Source organism: Vipera berus (genome assembly GCF_964194415.1).
Source record: "Vipera berus genome assembly, chromosome: 1".
Lineage (NCBI taxonomy): Eukaryota > Metazoa > Chordata > Lepidosauria > Squamata > Viperidae > Vipera > Vipera berus.
Genome location: NC_138202.1, coordinates 54,790,682 through 54,809,747, shown reverse-complemented (window position 1 = coordinate 54,809,747; position 19,066 = coordinate 54,790,682). Strand labels below are relative to the sequence as shown.

Genomic DNA, 19,066 nt, shown 5'->3' with positions numbered 1-19,066 from the left:
AGAGGGAAGTAACACTGAAAGCTATGTTATAGGTCAGAGACATGGGCTGAAAATAACTAAATAAAATTTAAGGGAGATATGCAAATTTCTTCACTTAGGAAATAGAAATAAAATTTGGCAGGTAAAATGTCTCAGAATGTGTGGGCACCTGGTTTGATAATAACATGTATGAAAAGAACATTAGAGTGCAGTTGATCACAAGCTGAACATGAGTTGGCTGTGGCTCATGGCTGCTAAAATGGCTATTCACAACCAGATCACATTCCAAATCCATTTCACACAATCTCCACCAGGATGGCCAAATTTAGTGGATTATGGGAACTCTTCTAAAGCTCCTTTTCTCTGCAGTTTAGTTGCTTAGATGCAGTAATTCTGGGTCTGGATTTTTATTAAACCAGCATTAAAATGCTCTTGGTTATACTTTATATTTTCAATCAGAAGCAGTATTATTAGATTGTGTTTTGTACTTAATTGTTTTTATATGATCTTTAATTAAAAAGTTGCTATCTTCCAAATAGGAACCTTTAATATGGAGCAGAATTCTGAACAAAAGAAGAATGTCTCTTTTTCTGGTTGTCTGAGTTTTCCAAATTCTCCAGCAAGATTGCAGCCTACAAGACACTCAGCCATTTGGACAAACAAAGAACTAGTCAACTTTTCAGATCAACCCATAACCAACTTAAATGTTATACAAACAGAATATGCTAAGACTTTGCATTTAAAGAATATTGCTGTGCCTGACAATGATGAAAGGATAAGGTAAGCTTTCATTCTAGATTGAACACAGTATATTCTGTGTTTTTTACATTACTCTTTTATCTTTTCTCTCAACATTAAAAGAACGCTTAAGGAGTTAGAGACAGAACAGTTTCACAGTTGTCGATGTACCAGGTTCTTTTTGAGAAGTAGCATCCAAAATGCTTCATAATTCCTCAAAATTTAACACCCAACCTTCCCTTTTTTCAATGCTAAAGTTTGCATAGTATGTATTGTGTTGTAATATTAATTAGGTGTATAATGTATTAACATATTATTGGTCAAATAGGTAAAATCAAATTGATGTAATACAAGTAGAATGCCAGTATGTGTATCATCTGACCCATCCACTGCGATAATCAAGTTCGCAGATGATACAACTGTGGTGGGTCTTATTACAGGTGGGGATGAGACAGCATATAGGGCGGAGGTACAAAAACTATCCATATGGTGTAGTAACAACAACTTGCACCTAAACATCGGCAAGACGAAAGAGATGGTGTTAGACTTCCGGAGAAAAAAGGAGGAACCTGCCCCACTTTACATCGGGGAGGACTGTGTAGAGAGAGTTTCCTCCTTTAAATTTCTGGGAGTCTACCTCTGTGAAGATCTGACCTGGAAAGTTAACACAACCCAGGTGGCTAGAAAGGCCCAACAGAGGCTTCACTTTCTTAGGATCTTGCGGAAGAACAGGGTAGAACAACAGCTAATGACCCTTTTTTACCGGTCTACCATAGAGAGCGTCCGCTCGTATGGTATTGTGGTTTGGTATGCTGGTCTGACAGCCGCGGACAGGAAAGTATTACAGAGGGTAGTGAGCACAGCACAAGACATTGTGGGCTGTTCCCTGACACCACTGGATGACATCGCCAGGGCTCGTTGCCTTGGAAGAGTGAGGAAGATTCTCAGGGATGACTCACACCCTGGACGGTATCTCTTTACTCTACTACCATCCGGTAGGAGATACAGGAATATAGCCAGCCGGACCAACAGGCTGAAAAATAGCTTTTATCCGTGGGCTGTTAGGCTTTTAAATGGGACATAATCTTATGCAGAATTGACTTGGGAGACCGGTGTGTGGTGTAGTTGGTTCACATGGTGTGGTAGGATGGAGGGTTTGTTGTCACTGTGTTGGGGGGAGAGAGCACGGGGGGAGGCTCAGTTAATCTCAATGTACACATGTTGTACTTTGACAATAAAGGTTTATATATATTATATATAAACCTGAATCAGTCATTAGCTTTTTCTCAAGTGTTTATAGGTTGAAAATATATGCACTGATGTTCATATTATGTTCATATTTTTATGTTAATAAAAAGCTAGTCAATCTTTTGGGGAAGTTGAAGGGCAACTTTGAACGTTTACATCATGCCATGATTCTATCAGAAAATGGCAGCCTGGTGTTGCCTTGTCTTCCCACAAAATGGCTGCCAAGATAAGTTTGAATTAATAAGAAGCAAGCATGCTCAGTTCCTTGTAAGTGGTTACAACAGCTGGCAACCACATTATAAGCTGTTACATATAAGTTGTTTGTGAATGGCTTGGGAAAATCCACAATAAGTCCATTTGTCTATTTCCTGGTTCCGTAGCACACCTTTAGTATGAACAGTTCTCTGTTTTTTATTTTCATATCGTATATTGTATAGTCTAACTTTTTCTTTAGGCCACGGGTGTCAAACTCACCGCATCACTTGATGTGTTGTGACATATCACAACTTTTTTTGCATTGCCGGAGCTGGGGTGGGTGGTGCCTCCACATGATGCAACTGGCCCACGGGCCGGCAGTTTGACACCCCTGCTTTAGGCCTTTTAGGTTCATCCCTTTTTCATTTCTGTTACTTCTTCTCAATACAGTAGCAAGTGATGTGGGTATTTTTTAAAAAAACAACTTTGTTACTGAGATTTCTGAGAAGTAGAATTGAAGTAGGCCAATCTGCATTTTACTGTTTTAAATGTAATAGATGTCTTGAGATGCTGTGACAGCCATTTGAAGCAGTGGCAATATCTGATATAAATTGTTTCAAAGTCCAGGACAGATGTCTGTCATTTCATGACAGATGCTAGGAAATGAACCTGGATTCACTCTAGATATTCTGCACTCAGTGATGACCCTGAATTTGGCCCATGTGTGAGTGATTGGAAGATCCTTTTGAATGTCAATTTCCCTTTCCTTTTTTATACAGTACTTCTACTGAAAAACAAGAAGAAAAAGTCAACTCTACGACTGCTAAACTAGATAAAGAAAAGAACATTGCATTTCTTTTAAATGAATTGGATGTTCTAAGGGCAAACAATAAGAAGGTACAACCTATTCATCTATTCACAGATATTCATATTCTTTTTTCTAATTGATAAGGTTCAGAGTTTGTTGTTGCAGAATGATTATTTATGATAATTCATGACTTGTTGATTTTAGGATATTACTTCTGTTTCCTTGATGTGCTAATTTTCTGTAAAGAAATCAGCTCTATTGCAGGGCTTATGACTATGATCTTGATCTTTTTGCCAAGTGTTTCTGACTTAAATAAATTTGAGAAGAGAGAAATTGTTCAGGATGTACTGTAATGTAATGAAACTTTCAGAATAATTTTAGTTGTATATAAATCAAGACAGATAAGGAATTACATATATATATTAACCTCATTAATCTACATTGATGGGTAAGAGACCCATTGTACGTTACTGAATTTTACATTTCAACTGTATTGCAGTTAAGTCTGTACAAACTCTTGAAAGTAAATTCACTACTGTATCCTATAAATGAAGATTGATATACTAATTGGAATATATTTTCTTCATAACGTTAAGATTTGCAACATATTATTTTTCAGCTACATTAGCAGAACTTACCTATCAAAATTTCTTATCAAAATCTGTTTGTAAAGTACAATTGAACCTTTCTCAAATAGGAAAAATTCTGAATGTTTTCTGAGTAGCAAAACAAAAATATTTGAGAAATAGGGTGAAAATCATGATTTAGCTTCAATGCTGAAAAATCAGATTGAATTATGTTATTACACAAATTAAGCATTATTTATTATGAATCATTTAACTAGTTTTTCTTATAGTTCTTTCATATTTTGGAGCAGACTTCTCTATCTAATGGTCTTCAGTGACTATGGGGCTATAAACTTCAGGATTCAACATAGTCTTTGGGGATGCTGAATATGAATACTGGGAGTTGCAGTCCCAATCCCTCTGATGGAGTAGAAAGCCTTTGAAATCCATGCTAAATTAAGCTTATTAATTTTAATAGCAGTGATTCAGCAATGTTATTGTGCAAAAAGGATCTGAGACATAGACCTTGGGCTATGTTCAAATTCAAAAGTTTGAATTTCTGAAGCAACCTATGATATGACACCAACATTACAGGTGGGAAGGGATGGGTGAAAACACCCTGTTATCTATGTGGTTCTTTTCAGCTTCCATCTCTTCAGCCCTAGAAATGCTTTTTTCTGAACTTACTACTCCACAATAGAGAACTCATTCAGTTATGAAATCAGCATTGCCCCAATTTCATAAATCCTACTCAGTTGTTTATGGCTGCAGTCTTAGATGCCATCCCATTCAACTTGGAAGAACTAGTTTTTCAGAAGACATACTGAGGAAGCGTGGCATCATCATATGTGTCTGTGTCCCAATACATAGTACTACCACAAAATACTCTTTCAACATGAGTGATGAGCAAAAAAATGTAATTATTGATTTTCTTGGAAAACAGAATTTGTTTTCCTTTTTCCCATAAGAAAGAATTTATTTAACTTCTTTTCTCATATATCTATATATGTATGTATTGTAAATTAAGATGTGCCCAGGTACTTTTGCATTTTATATTTGTATTTTACAATATATTTGTTCAATCCAGCTTCAGGATCAGCTGTGTGAAAAAGACAAGGAACTGAAGACACTAAAGCTGGACTTAGAGCTACAGAAGAGTGTAGCAGAAGCTAAGATTGCAGAAACGGCTGCAGGTAAGCAAGCATTGAACGGATGGCAATATGGCTCTTGGTTGCTATATTGCATGGCCCCATTTGATATATTTACTAAAGGAGGGCTGGCTTAGCTTTTATATATATATATGAGGCTATTTAAAGTTTCTTAGAAAATAGGTGGCTTTAACATCCTGGTACCGGTATTAGTGGAAGCTTTACCTGTATTCATACTGATTTTGGCATTAAATGCATTGTTAACACCATGTCAATCCAATCACAAAAACATTATTTGTTTTGTTGGAAGGTCCTGTACAAACAAGGGAAATAATGATTACCACGGTCACTACCTTTCCAGCCAGCAGTTCAAATACTCATTTATTGTTTTAGCTCATTCAGAGTGATGTTGCCTCCACACATCTTTGTTGGAGATACTTTTATAATCCCCCCAATGGGAGAAATGACCCTCATTTTGATAGATGGAGAAATACGATTTTTGATTAATGAAAACCCAGCTACTTAAGAATGGTGGAAAAGTGGATAGATAGTAAGATAAATAGATAGAAAACAGATTCAGTTGAAAAAATCAACTTGATTTTCACAGTGTGTTTCATTAACACCAACGAAGATAGGTTAGTCACTGTACACCTTGGAAAAAAATAGTTACCACAAATATATAGATTGTTTTGTTTGTTTTTAAAAGCTCTCATCACAAAACACCTGAATAATAGTTATGTCTGGATTATCAATCAACTATACAGTGCATGAACTGTTTGAATTAAATGCAACAAATAACTTTTGGTTTTTTAGGGCATTTGCACAGAATTTTGCCTCTGTCTGTAATGGTGAAATATTTTATTTTATATTCTTTCTTTGTCAATGAATCCTTGGAGGCAAACTGTGGATAGGAAAGCCACATGTTTTGATGCACAGAAGTAGAATTCTGTGCAGACTGCTGGTGATTAGGACTTACTAGTGCAAGGTTTCAGAGGCAATCTCTTTAAAGTACTTGGGAGCTCATGGGAATGGAGCTGTAATGTCAATTTGCAGACTTTAAAGCAGCTGTATAGTCTCTGGGAAAGATATGGCTACTTTAAGGTATCCAATATTCATAGCAAGGTACAAACATTAATCAAAGGTGCTAGTTCAGAAAAAGAAAACATGTTTTGGAGATCAAATCTAGACCACTGCTCAGCCTTATGGAAATTGCTATTCCATACAAGTGAGTTTAATATGTGTTTTGTTTCTTTGCTGAAATTTTATATTCATTCTCTGTCACACACACAAAAATCTCAAAAATGATTTTAATATAAAGTGTCTGGATCCAAAGAATTTTATCTTATTTTTCTTTTAAAAAATCTATCAAATGTTATTGAGATTTTCTCTTACTTTCTGTTAATTACTGTTCTTTACACATGGCAAAAATATTAGAAGTTTGTAATTCTCTGTGTTACATTTGCATTGCACTGTTGTTTTCGGAGACCAAGTTTCAGCTAGATGATATATGCACACAGAAGTTAGGTTACATGTAAGACTGTGACAACATCACAAGATAAGGTTATAATAAAATGCACATAATCTTTGGGAAAAATGTCAAAGAATAATAAAGTTCCATGCTTGAAAGACATTGGTAATATAAAATTGACAGGAGAAAGAAAACAAACTATTGTAGAAGCTGTCTGAAATATGAAGAAATGAAATTAGATTTTTACCTAACATCACTGATGAACCTGGTTGCATCTGAAATTCAGAAATGGCTTGCCTGCAGTAGAAAGTTCACGTTTCCAGCTTGCATTCATCTCTGCAGAGCATATGCTTATATCTTTTGTTAGATTGATGATGATGTTTGAGAAGAGGTTAGGAGGAGGAAAGAGTATGAGAGAGCAGATGGAGAAATAAAAACAGCAAAGCAATAGGAAAACATCCCACTAATATGGATGCCCATCTGTAGTTATCATACAGAGTAAATAGGCATAGATCCGAAGCTCAGATGAAATGCAGTGAACAGGATGAGATACTTGGACACAGGACTGGTATCCAGACATTATCCAAGCAGCCAGTAATCCGGCAGCTTTAAGCAGGCCTCCGTGTTTTTCCTATCTGCAAGGAAATAATGACAAGAATGACTTAAAGGCAGCATAAGTGAAGAGCTGGCTCAAAATTATTATATTGGTATACTTTTCATGCTTTTTATGTGAAGTTAGACTTTGGGTTGGGCATCTTTGTCTGCTTTCTGCCTTTTTAGAATTGCTCTGACTTGATTGATTAGCCAGTTCTCTTAACAATCTCAGCTTTCTGGCCACTAGAGGGTGCTGTTCCTTCTTAGTGTGGGATTGTTAGAGGTAACAAGTTCTTACTTTCCGAGCTTAACTGTGGTTGAAGAAAAAGCAATATATCTAAGGAGGGAAGTGAACTTACTATTACTTGGGATGGAAGAAGAGGATTCAAAGCTGAAAAATACAAATATGAGGAAAAGCAAGTAGAAAAAAATCTGAAAGGCTTATGAAGAAAAAACTTTCAGATATTTCTCCAGGAACAGCACTGATACTCTATAGTTTTTTTTCCTAAAACAGATATTTGAAAAGAGATGAATAGTGTAAGTATTTTGAATCAGCTACATGAAAAGAAATTAAAAGTATCCATTGCTATATTTTGATTAGTGTCTCTTTATTTTTTATCAAGCACTATATTTTCTTCCCTTTTGTTACAAATTTTAAATGGCTGAGTTAAAGGCTCATTACCTCTAACAAACCTCTTGTAGGGGATATCATATCTTTCCTTAATTTAAACTCAATTTGGGGAATTAAAAATGCAGATTTGCTATTGTAGCTTGATGGTTTGCAGACATCACCAAATACGCTATCAATGCCTTCCATTTTGTTAAGGTCCCTTGTCTTTCTAAGGCAGCCTCAGGAATGGTCAGTAGTGATATTGGTTGCAGGCAAACATCATCTGGAGACACACAGCTAGAAAGGTTGCTCCAGTTGAAGAGAACCTAGCATGCTCAGAATCATCCCAGGAATAAAAGTGAGCTAGATAATTCTTCTCTGAAGAACAGTATTTGGAGATAATGTTACCTCCCTTCTTTTGCATCGTTTCTCATTTTGAGCTCTCTCATGTGGCCTTTGTGGCCTTTTATGCTGGTCCCGGTCCTATGAAACCTGACTGCTATTCTCTCCTAGTCTGCCTAGGAGCTATTTTTACTCGATGCCATTGTTCTCACTTCTCACTGTTTCTCTAACCTCCTGTCTCTCAGCAGCTCCATCACTCTGCTCCTTCTTGCTTTCCATTAGCTCCATATCTATTGTTCCTCACTCACCTGCTTCTGACATCTCTGCTCTTTGCTAACAGTGGGGGTAATATGCAGGCTTTCATTCTTTCAGCAATGTGCATGCTGTAGGGTTGACGTTTACACTGGCCAGGCAGTAAGACTTTCTGCCTGCATTTTTTAAAAAGGTTTTAAAAAATTGACACCAATTCCACCCAAGCTCTGGATCTAGGAGGAATAGAGTTATGAAGGCCCAGTGACAGAGATTATCCCATTTTCTGTGACCGGCTTTGGGCAGCTCTTACTGGATGTAACATAGGGAAAATAGGCACAAACTGTGTACCTCTGAAAAGCCCCATGAGACCCGAATGACCAGAATTTGCCGAGAGTTATTTTTTGCAGGCCCCCTCAATAAGATAACTGTACTTCAGTAAATCTTATAAACCACCTTAAAACTCTTTTTAACTTGTTCCACACTTGCAATAACAGGGCAGGGTGTTTCAGATAAACACTGCCAGCCAGTTAGTTAATATTTGTTGTTTTATTAAAGTCCTTGGCACTTGGCCATGCTATACTGAGAAAAGATATTGGCTGATTTAAGGATCTGACAATTGCTACTGTTTGAAACTGGAATTACTATTTGGAGAATAATAAACAACAATGTTTCAAAATTCCCCCCCCCGCACTGTATGTAGGAATAATGTCTCATCTCGATAAGACCCTTCAGCCGTTATTATTATCAATTTGAAATTTATCTCAAATTCAAAATATAGAAAAATAGATTCTATGCTAAATGGGTTTATTAATAATACCACTACTTTACATGAGATGAAATTCTGAGAAACTTTTAAACTATACAAAAGCTGAAATATGGCAAATGGTTTATTATTTTAAAACTATACAGTGGTTATATCTCATTTATTTAAATAAATGCATACCTATGCTTTTGCCTCAATATCTTACATTGTTATTTAGAAGACTGGGCCACTGTGGCCTCACTATCTGGGACCTTTGATACTTCCTGTAAGACAGTATTGGTCTAAATACAAAGGGAATTTTCAGATTTATTCTAGCAGAGATGCAGATTCATATCTGCTCTTTGATATGCTTCCTTACTGCCCTGTTGAAAATTTTTAACATCACTATGCCACTCTTCCTTTCAGTCCTTCAACTAAAACATTAAAACTATGAAACAAGACAAATGGTTTAGTTTTTAAAATATTTCTGAATCAATTTGAAACAATTTTATTGCAGTAAATAATTAGTTTGTGCTTGGTCCAGTCAGAAACAAGAAAGAAATAGTGCTAAAGGTTTTTTTAGCACTGGGTTCCTTTTACCTTTTATTTCCACTGAAGAGAAAACTATATTTTTAGCTCACTTTGGTCTTTCTTTTTAGATGCCATTTATTTTTTCTTCTTGCATGTCATCCATTAAAGATTAGATGTGGAAGGTTGAAGCATGGAGAGATTATGAATGACAGAACAACTGCTGCAGAATAATAATCAGTTTTTGATATTTAATGCTGTTTGACTTTTGCAGACACATTTCTTATTAACCTTTGCTACAATGAGAAATCCAGGTTCCCAATACCTCATGGAGAAGATGAATTTAAGATCCTCTTCCAATTAAACTGAAATAAGGCCAATATTGGGCTTTAGCCAAAAGATCACAATAGTTCCCAACCCTAGTGTTTGTAAATCTAAATATCTATGACATTCTATTTTTGAAGTATGTAATATATAGTTTTTCTGCATAATTCTACCCTAAATTCATTTTTCTACATGCAGAAAACACCCAGCCCTATTTTTGTTGTAGGATTGTTGTATTATGCAAATATATTTCCTAAATCTTTTATTATAAGTGTCTTGGCAAATTCCAAGACCTTTAATAAGCTATAGGTCCTTGTTTCATTTCACTAAAATCAGTTGGCGTTTAACTAATGGACTTTAGTGAGAAGAGAATTTTTCTCTAAAGTTGCAAAACTTAATGCACCCATATATAGAACAGAAATGTACTTTTCAAAGACTAGTATAAGGGATAAGAAAAGTTTTTTCTTCTGAAAACTTATTTTGAAAATAAAACTTATTTTGAAAACTGTAGGAATAATTGAGACTAGTAGTAAATGTTGTGTGTCAAGCTTTCCTATCAGTAAAAAAGAAAAACAAATCCAGGTGTCTTCTGGGAAACAATCGTTTTAAGAGCTATCCATTTGTACGCAATTAGAGTAGAATATATTGAATTTAGTTGTGGATATTTTTATGGATGTGTACATAGGTGACTTTTGTATGAAAAACTATTGATAAGTGGTAGCACATAGGCTTTCAAGTCATGTCCACTAAAATGTGTATTTTAAAAGACGCGGTAAGTTTAGGGTTGCTGGGCAACTGGCTTTAGTAAAAAACTCAGAAATGTAAATACAGTGGAGGGAAATGTATACATTCTTATTTGCATGCCTTCTCTTTCATTTTCCCTCTGAGGATCTAAGTAAACAGGAAAACACCAGAGTGCAAAGTCTTTTCACTTACTTTTACAGGTATTGCTAAACAGTGTGGGTATAGTCAATGGATTTATAGCACCAGAAATGTAGGATCAATTGAATGCCTCAAACTAAATATATACAAGGCAATAAACATATTGGTATTTCTATCAGTGTTAACATACATTACTTTATCTGCTGAGTCACTTTAAAATGTAAATGATTTGCACTCTGTAATATCTGGTTTTGTCCTCTTAAAACTGTTCTAATTCTGTTTCATTCATTTTTTTCTGTAACACTTCTATATGTTAGTAATTTAATTAATGTCAATATAGTGTTTTATCAAATAGTTACAATCTGGGAACTATTGAAATAAGATCTCAATCTGAAACCTAGATAATTTTCCAGGTTTGTCAGCATTTTGCTAATGATGATATATGCAAGTTGATAATTCTATATATAAGCAAATACTGCAGTATATTCTAACAACACTTCTATAGAGGCACCATGCACTCCTTTGAGTTGGAGACATTTGCTTAAACCTGTAGAAAAAGCAAATGAGCAGAATCCATTTCCCCATCAAAATAAAAAAAAAATCAGGAATCTGTGAGTCATATAATTTAATTTCAAATAAGCTTTATCTTGCATTTTTCCCTGTTTATTTGAAGCTGAGACAAAATTGGAAATGCTATTTATTCAGTTTCACTTCTGTTTACATATTAACTCTGTATAGGTTGCCCTTGAAAATATTTTTCAAATTAGGAATATTTTATCTTTACTAGGGATAACCTGAAAATAAAAAAGTAGCTCTGTAGTCCTTCATATTGACTCTTGTGGAGGAAAAATATCTGTGTGAACCCATTAAAAGTCTTGTGATCAGTCCTTAACCAGCTCTGAGGAAAATCCTGGGTCACACAGAGTTCAATAGTCCCTAATCTTAAATACTAACTCCAAAATCACAAAATTCTTATGGCAATCTACGTGCTATGGTAGTATATTTATTTTTCACTTTCTGAAAATACCTGTAAGAAACTATAGTAGCTAAAATCTCATGAAATATAAAAAATAAGGAATAATTATGGGAAGAATGGAAAAAGTTTGAATATATTGGTACATTACCATGTGCATTTTTAAAAAATTCCTTGAAGGAAGATACAGTTATGCTATCTTTTTATTCCAAAAAAGGCAAAATAGTGCTTCAGCATATTGACAAAGTATCTACGACAAAAGATTTTTTAAAGAATTGCACGTTATAGGGCAACTCAGAATGTAGAACAATATCTTAATTATCTTGGTTTACATAGAAATCTTATCTGTTGTCTAAAATGTTAAAGTTGTATTTTTCCCTTCGTATCATGTGAGTTTTGCAGTAGACTATCTAAAACTCCTAACTATTCCTTCTTTCCAGCATTTACTATTCAGTTTCTATATTTACACAGATGACCTCTAAGAAATCAGCAAACAGACATAGATGCCCTCTCTCTTTGCCTCATCCACCACCCCTTCAAGTTTCTGTTGTTTGGAGAATCATGAACCAATGTTTATACTAGAATGATTTCTAACACCCTCTCTTGCTACTACTGTATTTTAAAGGTAGTCTGAAAGTGTGGCCAAAAGGTTTGCCAACAAAACTGGGTTTAGCTGAGAAAATATGTACACTGCTTTGACTCAGTAAACTTATACTGCAAATGATTCAGCTTCTTCATATTTGCTTTATCCCATATTAGAAAACAATTAGCTTACTAAACAAATTTGAGCATGGGGGGGAATCTACTCTTAGTTTCTGTAATTTGACTTAGAATTACAGAATATTTGATAAGCTTGTTTAAAAGTGGACATGTCCAAATATTATCGTAAACATCCAATGATTTGTTTTACCTGCAATATAAGTATTTTACTTAGTTGGCTTACATAGTAGCTAATAATATTTGTTAATGTAATTTAACTGCTGTGAACCTTTACTGAACAAATATTGAAATTTATACAAGTCAAAGAATGAAGATCTCTAATGACTTTTGTAAAGACTTCCTTTTAATAGTTAAAGAGAAAAGTTTATACAACACAGCCTATGTGATTAACAGCAGATTTTACATTTAATAAAACAAAGAAATATATGTATTTGCTTTATTCATTCTTGTATAATTTGCATTACTGTTATGGGTATTTAATGAGCAAATTCCAACTAAAATGCTATGTTGGTTTTCTAAGTGAACTTTGAAATAGCTATGTACCTTAACTGTTTACAGTTATTATCTATCTTAAAAGTACAGGTGTGTTACTCTTGATGGATCTAGTACAATTATCTTTCAGGAAGCAAGCTATTTTGTAATCCAGATGTTTGGCTTGGTATGATACTCAAATGTTGACGGCTTGCTACTGCAGCAAAATAAGCTAAATTTACTTTATTAATAAAAAATATGGGATTTCTTTTAGTTATTTTAAAATACTATACACAATTGATCTGCTGGGTCTGCTTATGCCAACTTTCATTGAAAATAATAGACTTCTGCTTTGGCAATGTGACTGATACCTTATTCCCTCCACATGACACTGAATATGCACACTTATTTCAAGAAGCTTCATATTTCAACAAAAATGTCATTTAAAAAATACTTAAACGAATTTAGCTTGGCTGAAATAGTTTGCCAAGATAAACGTAGGTGTTCCAGGAAATAGCAAAGGTGACTTTGATGCAATAGACCTGAAAATCTTTGCCCATTGTTCCACTAAAGTCAAATGGATTACCCAGATTTTTTTTTTTTTGCTTTTATCAGTGTAATTATTCTTCCCCCTCCCTCCACATAGCAGATTGTTCACTGGATCAATTTAAAATAGAGTACTATCCACTAACATATATTAACAACATTTTTCTAAAAATGGTTTGAGATGGACAGCTTGGTGTAGCAATTAAGGTACTGTATGAAAAACCAGTAACTTTTAGTTCTTGAGATTGTCACTTTCTTTTAGCCCAAAACATTTTGTGAAGTATGTTTTGTGGAAACTATATATGCCATTTTGAGTTGTATAAAAGAAAACCAGGATATAAATCTCATAAAAGACTAGCTATTTTAAGGCTTTTCAAATATCTGTTGTAGAGCCAGCTTCAGCTAATGTGAGTTGCTCAAAACAATGCTTGTTTTTACAATAATATTTTTTCTCCATAACTGTAATAAATATCTCAACAATATCTTTATCTATAACCTGCTATATTTTGATTGCTTTTTTACTTTTTAATTGCATTTATTGTGCTTTCATTTCTTTATCTATAACCTGCTGTATTTTGATGGGTTTTTTTTTACTTTTTAATTGCATTTATTGTGCTTTCATTCCTCATTATGCTGCGGAGTCCTTTAGAGAATACTATAGTTTTAGACTGGGCTATTGTTTTCAGACTAGATCAATACCATATACTAGATAATTTGGTGATAAAGAAGAGGAGGAGGAAGAGAAGAAGAGGAAGAAGAGGAGGAGGAGGAGGAGGAGGAGGAGGAGGAGGAGGATTAACTTTTCAATGATTTCAGTGTTCTTGCATGGTTTGCATACCAGAACAGCAAAAATTTTGCAATATTACTTCTCACTAAAATCATGCACAATTTTACTAATGGACCAAAATTGTTGGCAATTTTGCCTCAAAATTTTCATAAGTAAACATTGGAAAAATGCAAAACATTTACAGTATATGAGTTTCAAAAACTTGAAGCTGTCATGGGATTTCAGAACTTTTTTAAAAGTATTGTTACTGCTTTACCATCAAATTTACATTTCTTGCCCCTTTATTCTCAGAAGCTGCCAGTTATATAGAACTAAGGTGAAGAACAAATGCAATGAGTCTGCATCATACCCTTTCTTTTACTAGAACTTCCCCCCTCCCACAAAAAGGTCAAGTTGCAGTGCATGTGGAAAAAGATTATTCAAGTAGAAGACCCTTTGCTCTGATCCAGCGTGGCTCTTTTTATATGGCAGCTTTAGTCCAGCTTGGCATCTGGTAGAATACAGCATTTCCTCAATCTTGACAACTAGCAAGGCTGGTGGGGGAATTCTGGGAATTGAACTCCATACATCTTGAAGCTGCCAAAGATTGGAAAAAACGCCTTGAAGGAAAAATAATTCATTGAATGTTTTCATCCCTTAAGCATGCTTAAATAACATATCTGCATAAGGTTCAACAATTGATTCATTTAATTTACAAAATTTTAACTGTATCCTGACTAATATGGGTGTCGGTCTGGAAATGATTAAGATAGATGACATTATAATTAGTTCCGTGGATAAATAAATATCCATTAATTTAGAAGTTAAAAACAGCTATTAAATAAATATATTTCTTTTGGGGGTCATACTTATATAATACATCCATTTACTGTGTTGCAGCTGTGGTAGAAGAAATTCATTCCACACAACACGAACATGATGAAACCATCATGGCTAGACTGAAGCTGGCCAGTGAAGAGAGAAATGATGCATGTAAACAAATAAGGCTAGTGGAACAACCTCTTGAAACGTATGTACACATCTCATGCTTTATTCTGACTGCTTAATGTCCACTGTCTTGTGGGAAAACTCAGCTGTATCTATCACTCTTTCTTCATATGGCCTCTGCATATATGTATATACTGTACATACCTAACTCCACCCACATATTTTCTAGCTTCTAGTTTGCAATATAAGGGCGAAAGTAGGAATTACTTGGTGGTTGGTTTTAAGCAATTATATAACATGGTTTCTAAGCTCTAGTTTGTGAGGAATCTCTGTAGGCACATTCTCTTAAATTCTTGCTTCTCTTCCTTGGAATGGTTAGAAAGAGCTACATTTCTGAGTAACAGATCTTAAGCAGGCCACTGGTTTTATTCGTTACATTTAGATTAATTCATGTGTGATCTCAATCTTGATCCTGACATAGACAAGGTAATGATTGACTGAGTATGTAAGAGAGGGAAACCAGTATCTATTTATGTATGGATAATTAAGGAAATGTCACATTTCATCCAGGGTTTCAGATATGGACCACAAAGTTGTGAATCAGAAATCTTACTTTATAGGAAGCCAATCAGATCTTTTGAGGCCACTTTTCCATCGGAAATTAAAGTGAAACAAAATAAAGTATTTTGTTAATTTGAAATACCATTTATTTTGTTTTGTTTTTAACTGTAGGAATAATAATAATAATTCATCTGGAAACCTTTTTTAAATAGGATGCAAAATGATCCAATAAGTTGTTAATATGCATTTTTCTATTATTATTTTCTTTATGCTATTTTGCAAAATACAGTTTGTTGTTTTCTTTAATGTGTATTTTATATTATTATATTATATTCACAGTAGTTAGAGATATATTTTTTTGCAAGTGAGCATGACAAAGTTTGAAAAATCTGTAATTTTAAGGTGCACTGAGTTTTCATTTGAAGTGCTAAATTAGATAAGGTATAAAGGCATGAATGGAATGACTCCACTATCCTTTGCTGCAATATTAATAGGTAATTGAGGAATGCTATGCAGTATTTCTACCTCATGCAGGCTCCAGCTTCATAGATGCCTCCTAATCCCTGATTTGCATGACATCATAACTTGATTACTTGCTTTACTGATTTGTATAATTCAATTTTATAGAAAGGTTAAAATATATTTACAAGCTTTTCACTCAACTTTTTATAATATTATATCTCTTTATTCATTACCATTCTTTTGGAAATGAGGTAGTACAAATATTTTGAGCTAGTAACAACTGAAAAATGTGTCAATTGATTTAAAAAAAATGGGGCCCAAGTGTTTGTTTTTATTCCATTGTTTCAGTCTAATTGTTTGGGGGTTTCGAAAAAGTTTAAATTCCTAAATTACTGTTAAGAAGTAAAAATCATTAGACTTTGTTCCACAGATTTGTGATGGCAATTCCATGCAAACGTTCTTGCAGACAAATTTCATTAAAAACAGTGAGCCTCAGACAGGGGTGTTATGATTTGAGAGCTAGAGATTTTTATTTTGCTTTGTTTTTTTGTCATGAGGGATGTGATAAAATTAAAATATATAATTTCTGCTGGAGGTTTATTTATGTATTTCATTGGGTGCAGAATTAAATAAATAAATAAAAGGTGCCTCGGTGCCCCTGCCGCTGGGGAACTTTCTTCATCTAAGCACATATGAACAATTGATCCTTGTAGTCATATATAGCAGTAAACATTAATAACTTAACATTCTGAAGTCAGTGCTGAAGATATGGAGCATTATTGAAAGATGGAATCGAGCAGGTGGCACTTTAATATGTTCAGTGTCATGGTTGACTCTAAAGACCAGTAGAATGAAATTACTTGAGGGTTCTAAAGATTTAAAAAGCGAATTCATTTTGCTGCACTAAGGAAATGCTACTGATCAGGCTTTCTGTGTCCTTTTTTCTAGGCTAGAAAATATTAACCCTGAAGAAAATGACATGGTAAGCCATTCTCTGAGGAGATTTCTTGATGTCAGTCTTATATCTTAGAGGCTTAAGTTCAATTGAGTGGGTTTCAGAAACTAAGATGTGGGAAAAAGAAGAATTGACACACTAATAATGTACATCTTTGCTGCAGTATGAAAATTCAATAACTTCACTCAGTCAATTTACAATTCACATGTGCCTATTAATTAAAACCCTATATTAAATAAAGTATATTAAAACTTCTTGTCTGACTAACATAGAATGCTGTTGGTAGACATTACAGGAATTACTGAACAGAATAAACAATGCAGACACCGGTAGGGCGATATGGAAGACAGGAGCTATAATTGTCGATCGCATATACAGGACCCAGAAACAGAAACAGAAAATAACAGCTGAAGAAATTAATGCATTGACAGAAGAGAGAGATGCTGCACTGGTTCAAGTAAGTCTACATTAGTTTATTTGCATCCATTCACATATATATCCCATCATCATTGCTAAGAATATGCCGTTTTAGTTTTTAGAAAATTTCTTTATTACCCTACAAAAAGTGAACTAAATTGTGAACTAAATTGTACACACACAGAAACATACACACATTCATTACTGAATTTTTTCAAAATTATTTTTTTAATTAATTTTAAATTACCGGTATATAAGAAGTGGGAAATCCAGGAATTTCAAACTCTGAAGACTGAATTTAAATTCCAAATATCCTTGGAAACCAAAAGTGGGAACATGTAGAAAGGGGGGAAAAAAACATTTAACAGAAACGGGAATAAAAGAAACAGGAAACTACAGATTTATCTTAAAAATGTGTATGTAAACACAAGTAGTGAGTAAAAGTGATTAAAGCTGTTGAAAAGTAACTTTAAACTGGAATATTTATGTTGACCCTTGTCCCCAGAAGGTTACTTTCCTGAAGCATTGGGCTGAAAACTGGAGACTATAGATATTTGCTATTTTTATAGCAATTTTTTTTCAAATTTTTGTTTGTCTATTATTATTATTATTAAATATAGAACACAAAATGTAAAAGGATAACAACAGAAGAAGGAAAGTTTATAATTGATCTATTTGATGTATTCAATATATCTTTTGCAATACACTTTCCAACAAGCTTTTAGAAAGTTACTCTAAATTATAATTTGAAATAGTGCATATCTTCATCAGAAAGTCAGGTCCAAGCCTGTCTTTATAAAAGGCCTTTCTTTGAGCATTTTCTTGGCTCCAAGCTCTTGGCACCTTGAGATATGTACTTCTGTCACTGTAGTATATTGGAGTTTCAAGGAGATAATGCAGGCCATAAATGCCACTTTTATCTTAAGTATACTGCACTCCAAATATTTGATTCCAACCAGTACTGCTCTGCTTGATATATTTGAGAGTTAAATGTATTTTATGGACTTCCCAGTTGTATAATGCCAGGCAATTAACAAGTTTATTACATCAGAACTTTCAAATTTTAGCTTTTAGTTTGTTCCAATAGAAGAGAATATATGTAGCTTAGGGTTGAACTGTAGAGTTCTTGGTGCTCTCTCAGGTTAGTTATTTGTTTGCAGGTATTTCATTACCCAACTAGTTAACATCATCTGTGCAAATGAGTGTGGGGTTTGCTCCTTGTTTATATACAGTAGCTTGCCCTACCAGTGTTGGTAGGAGAGTTTTCTCCTTGATAATTCTTTGGTTAGGATATTGTTGTTGTTGTTAGCTGCGAAGTCGTGTCCGACCCATCGCGACTCTATGGACAATGTTCCTCCAGGCCTTCCTGTCCTCTACCATCTTCTGGAGTCCATTTAAGCTCACGCCTACTGCTTCAGTGACTCCATCCAGCCACCTCATTTTCTGTCATCCCCTTCTTCTACTGCCCTCAATCTTTCCCAGCATTAGGTTCTTCTCCAGTGAGTCCTTCCTTCTCATTAGGTGGCCAAAGTATTTGAGTTTTAGCTTCAGGATCTGGCCTTCTAAAGAGCAGTCAGGGTTGATCTCCCCTAGGACTGACCGGTTTGATCGCCTTGCAGTCCAAGGGACTCGCGGGAGTCTTCTCCAGCGTCATAGTTCAAAGGCTTCAATTCTTTGGTGCTCAGCCTTTCTTATGGTCCAACTTTCACTACCATACATTGCAACTGGGAAGACCATAGCCTTGACTATACACACTTTTGTTGACAGGGTGATGTCTCTGCACGGCCCTGCACGGCATAGCTCATAGCTTCATTGAATTACGC

At 34.6% G+C, this 19,066-nt stretch overlaps 1 protein-coding gene across 4 annotated transcripts in view; it reads left to right on the top strand.

Annotated features, from left to right (window-relative positions):
- Positions 1–19,066, top strand: part of MIPOL1 (mirror-image polydactyly 1) — a 194,512-nt gene that overhangs the window by 55,884 nt on the left and 119,562 nt on the right. For all 4 annotated transcript variants that reach the window (XM_081336215.1, XM_081336216.1, XM_081336217.1 and 1 more), the window contains 6 exons: positions 519–759; positions 2,940–3,057; positions 4,622–4,727; positions 14,801–14,930; positions 16,820–16,853; positions 17,113–17,283. In XM_081336215.1, coding sequence (XP_081192341.1) covers positions 530–759; positions 2,940–3,057; positions 4,622–4,727; positions 14,801–14,930; positions 16,820–16,853; positions 17,113–17,283 — 789 coding nt within the window. In that variant the 5' untranslated portion in view covers positions 519–529. The remainder of the gene's footprint in view (positions 1–518; positions 760–2,939; positions 3,058–4,621; positions 4,728–14,800; positions 14,931–16,819; positions 16,854–17,112; positions 17,284–19,066) is intronic.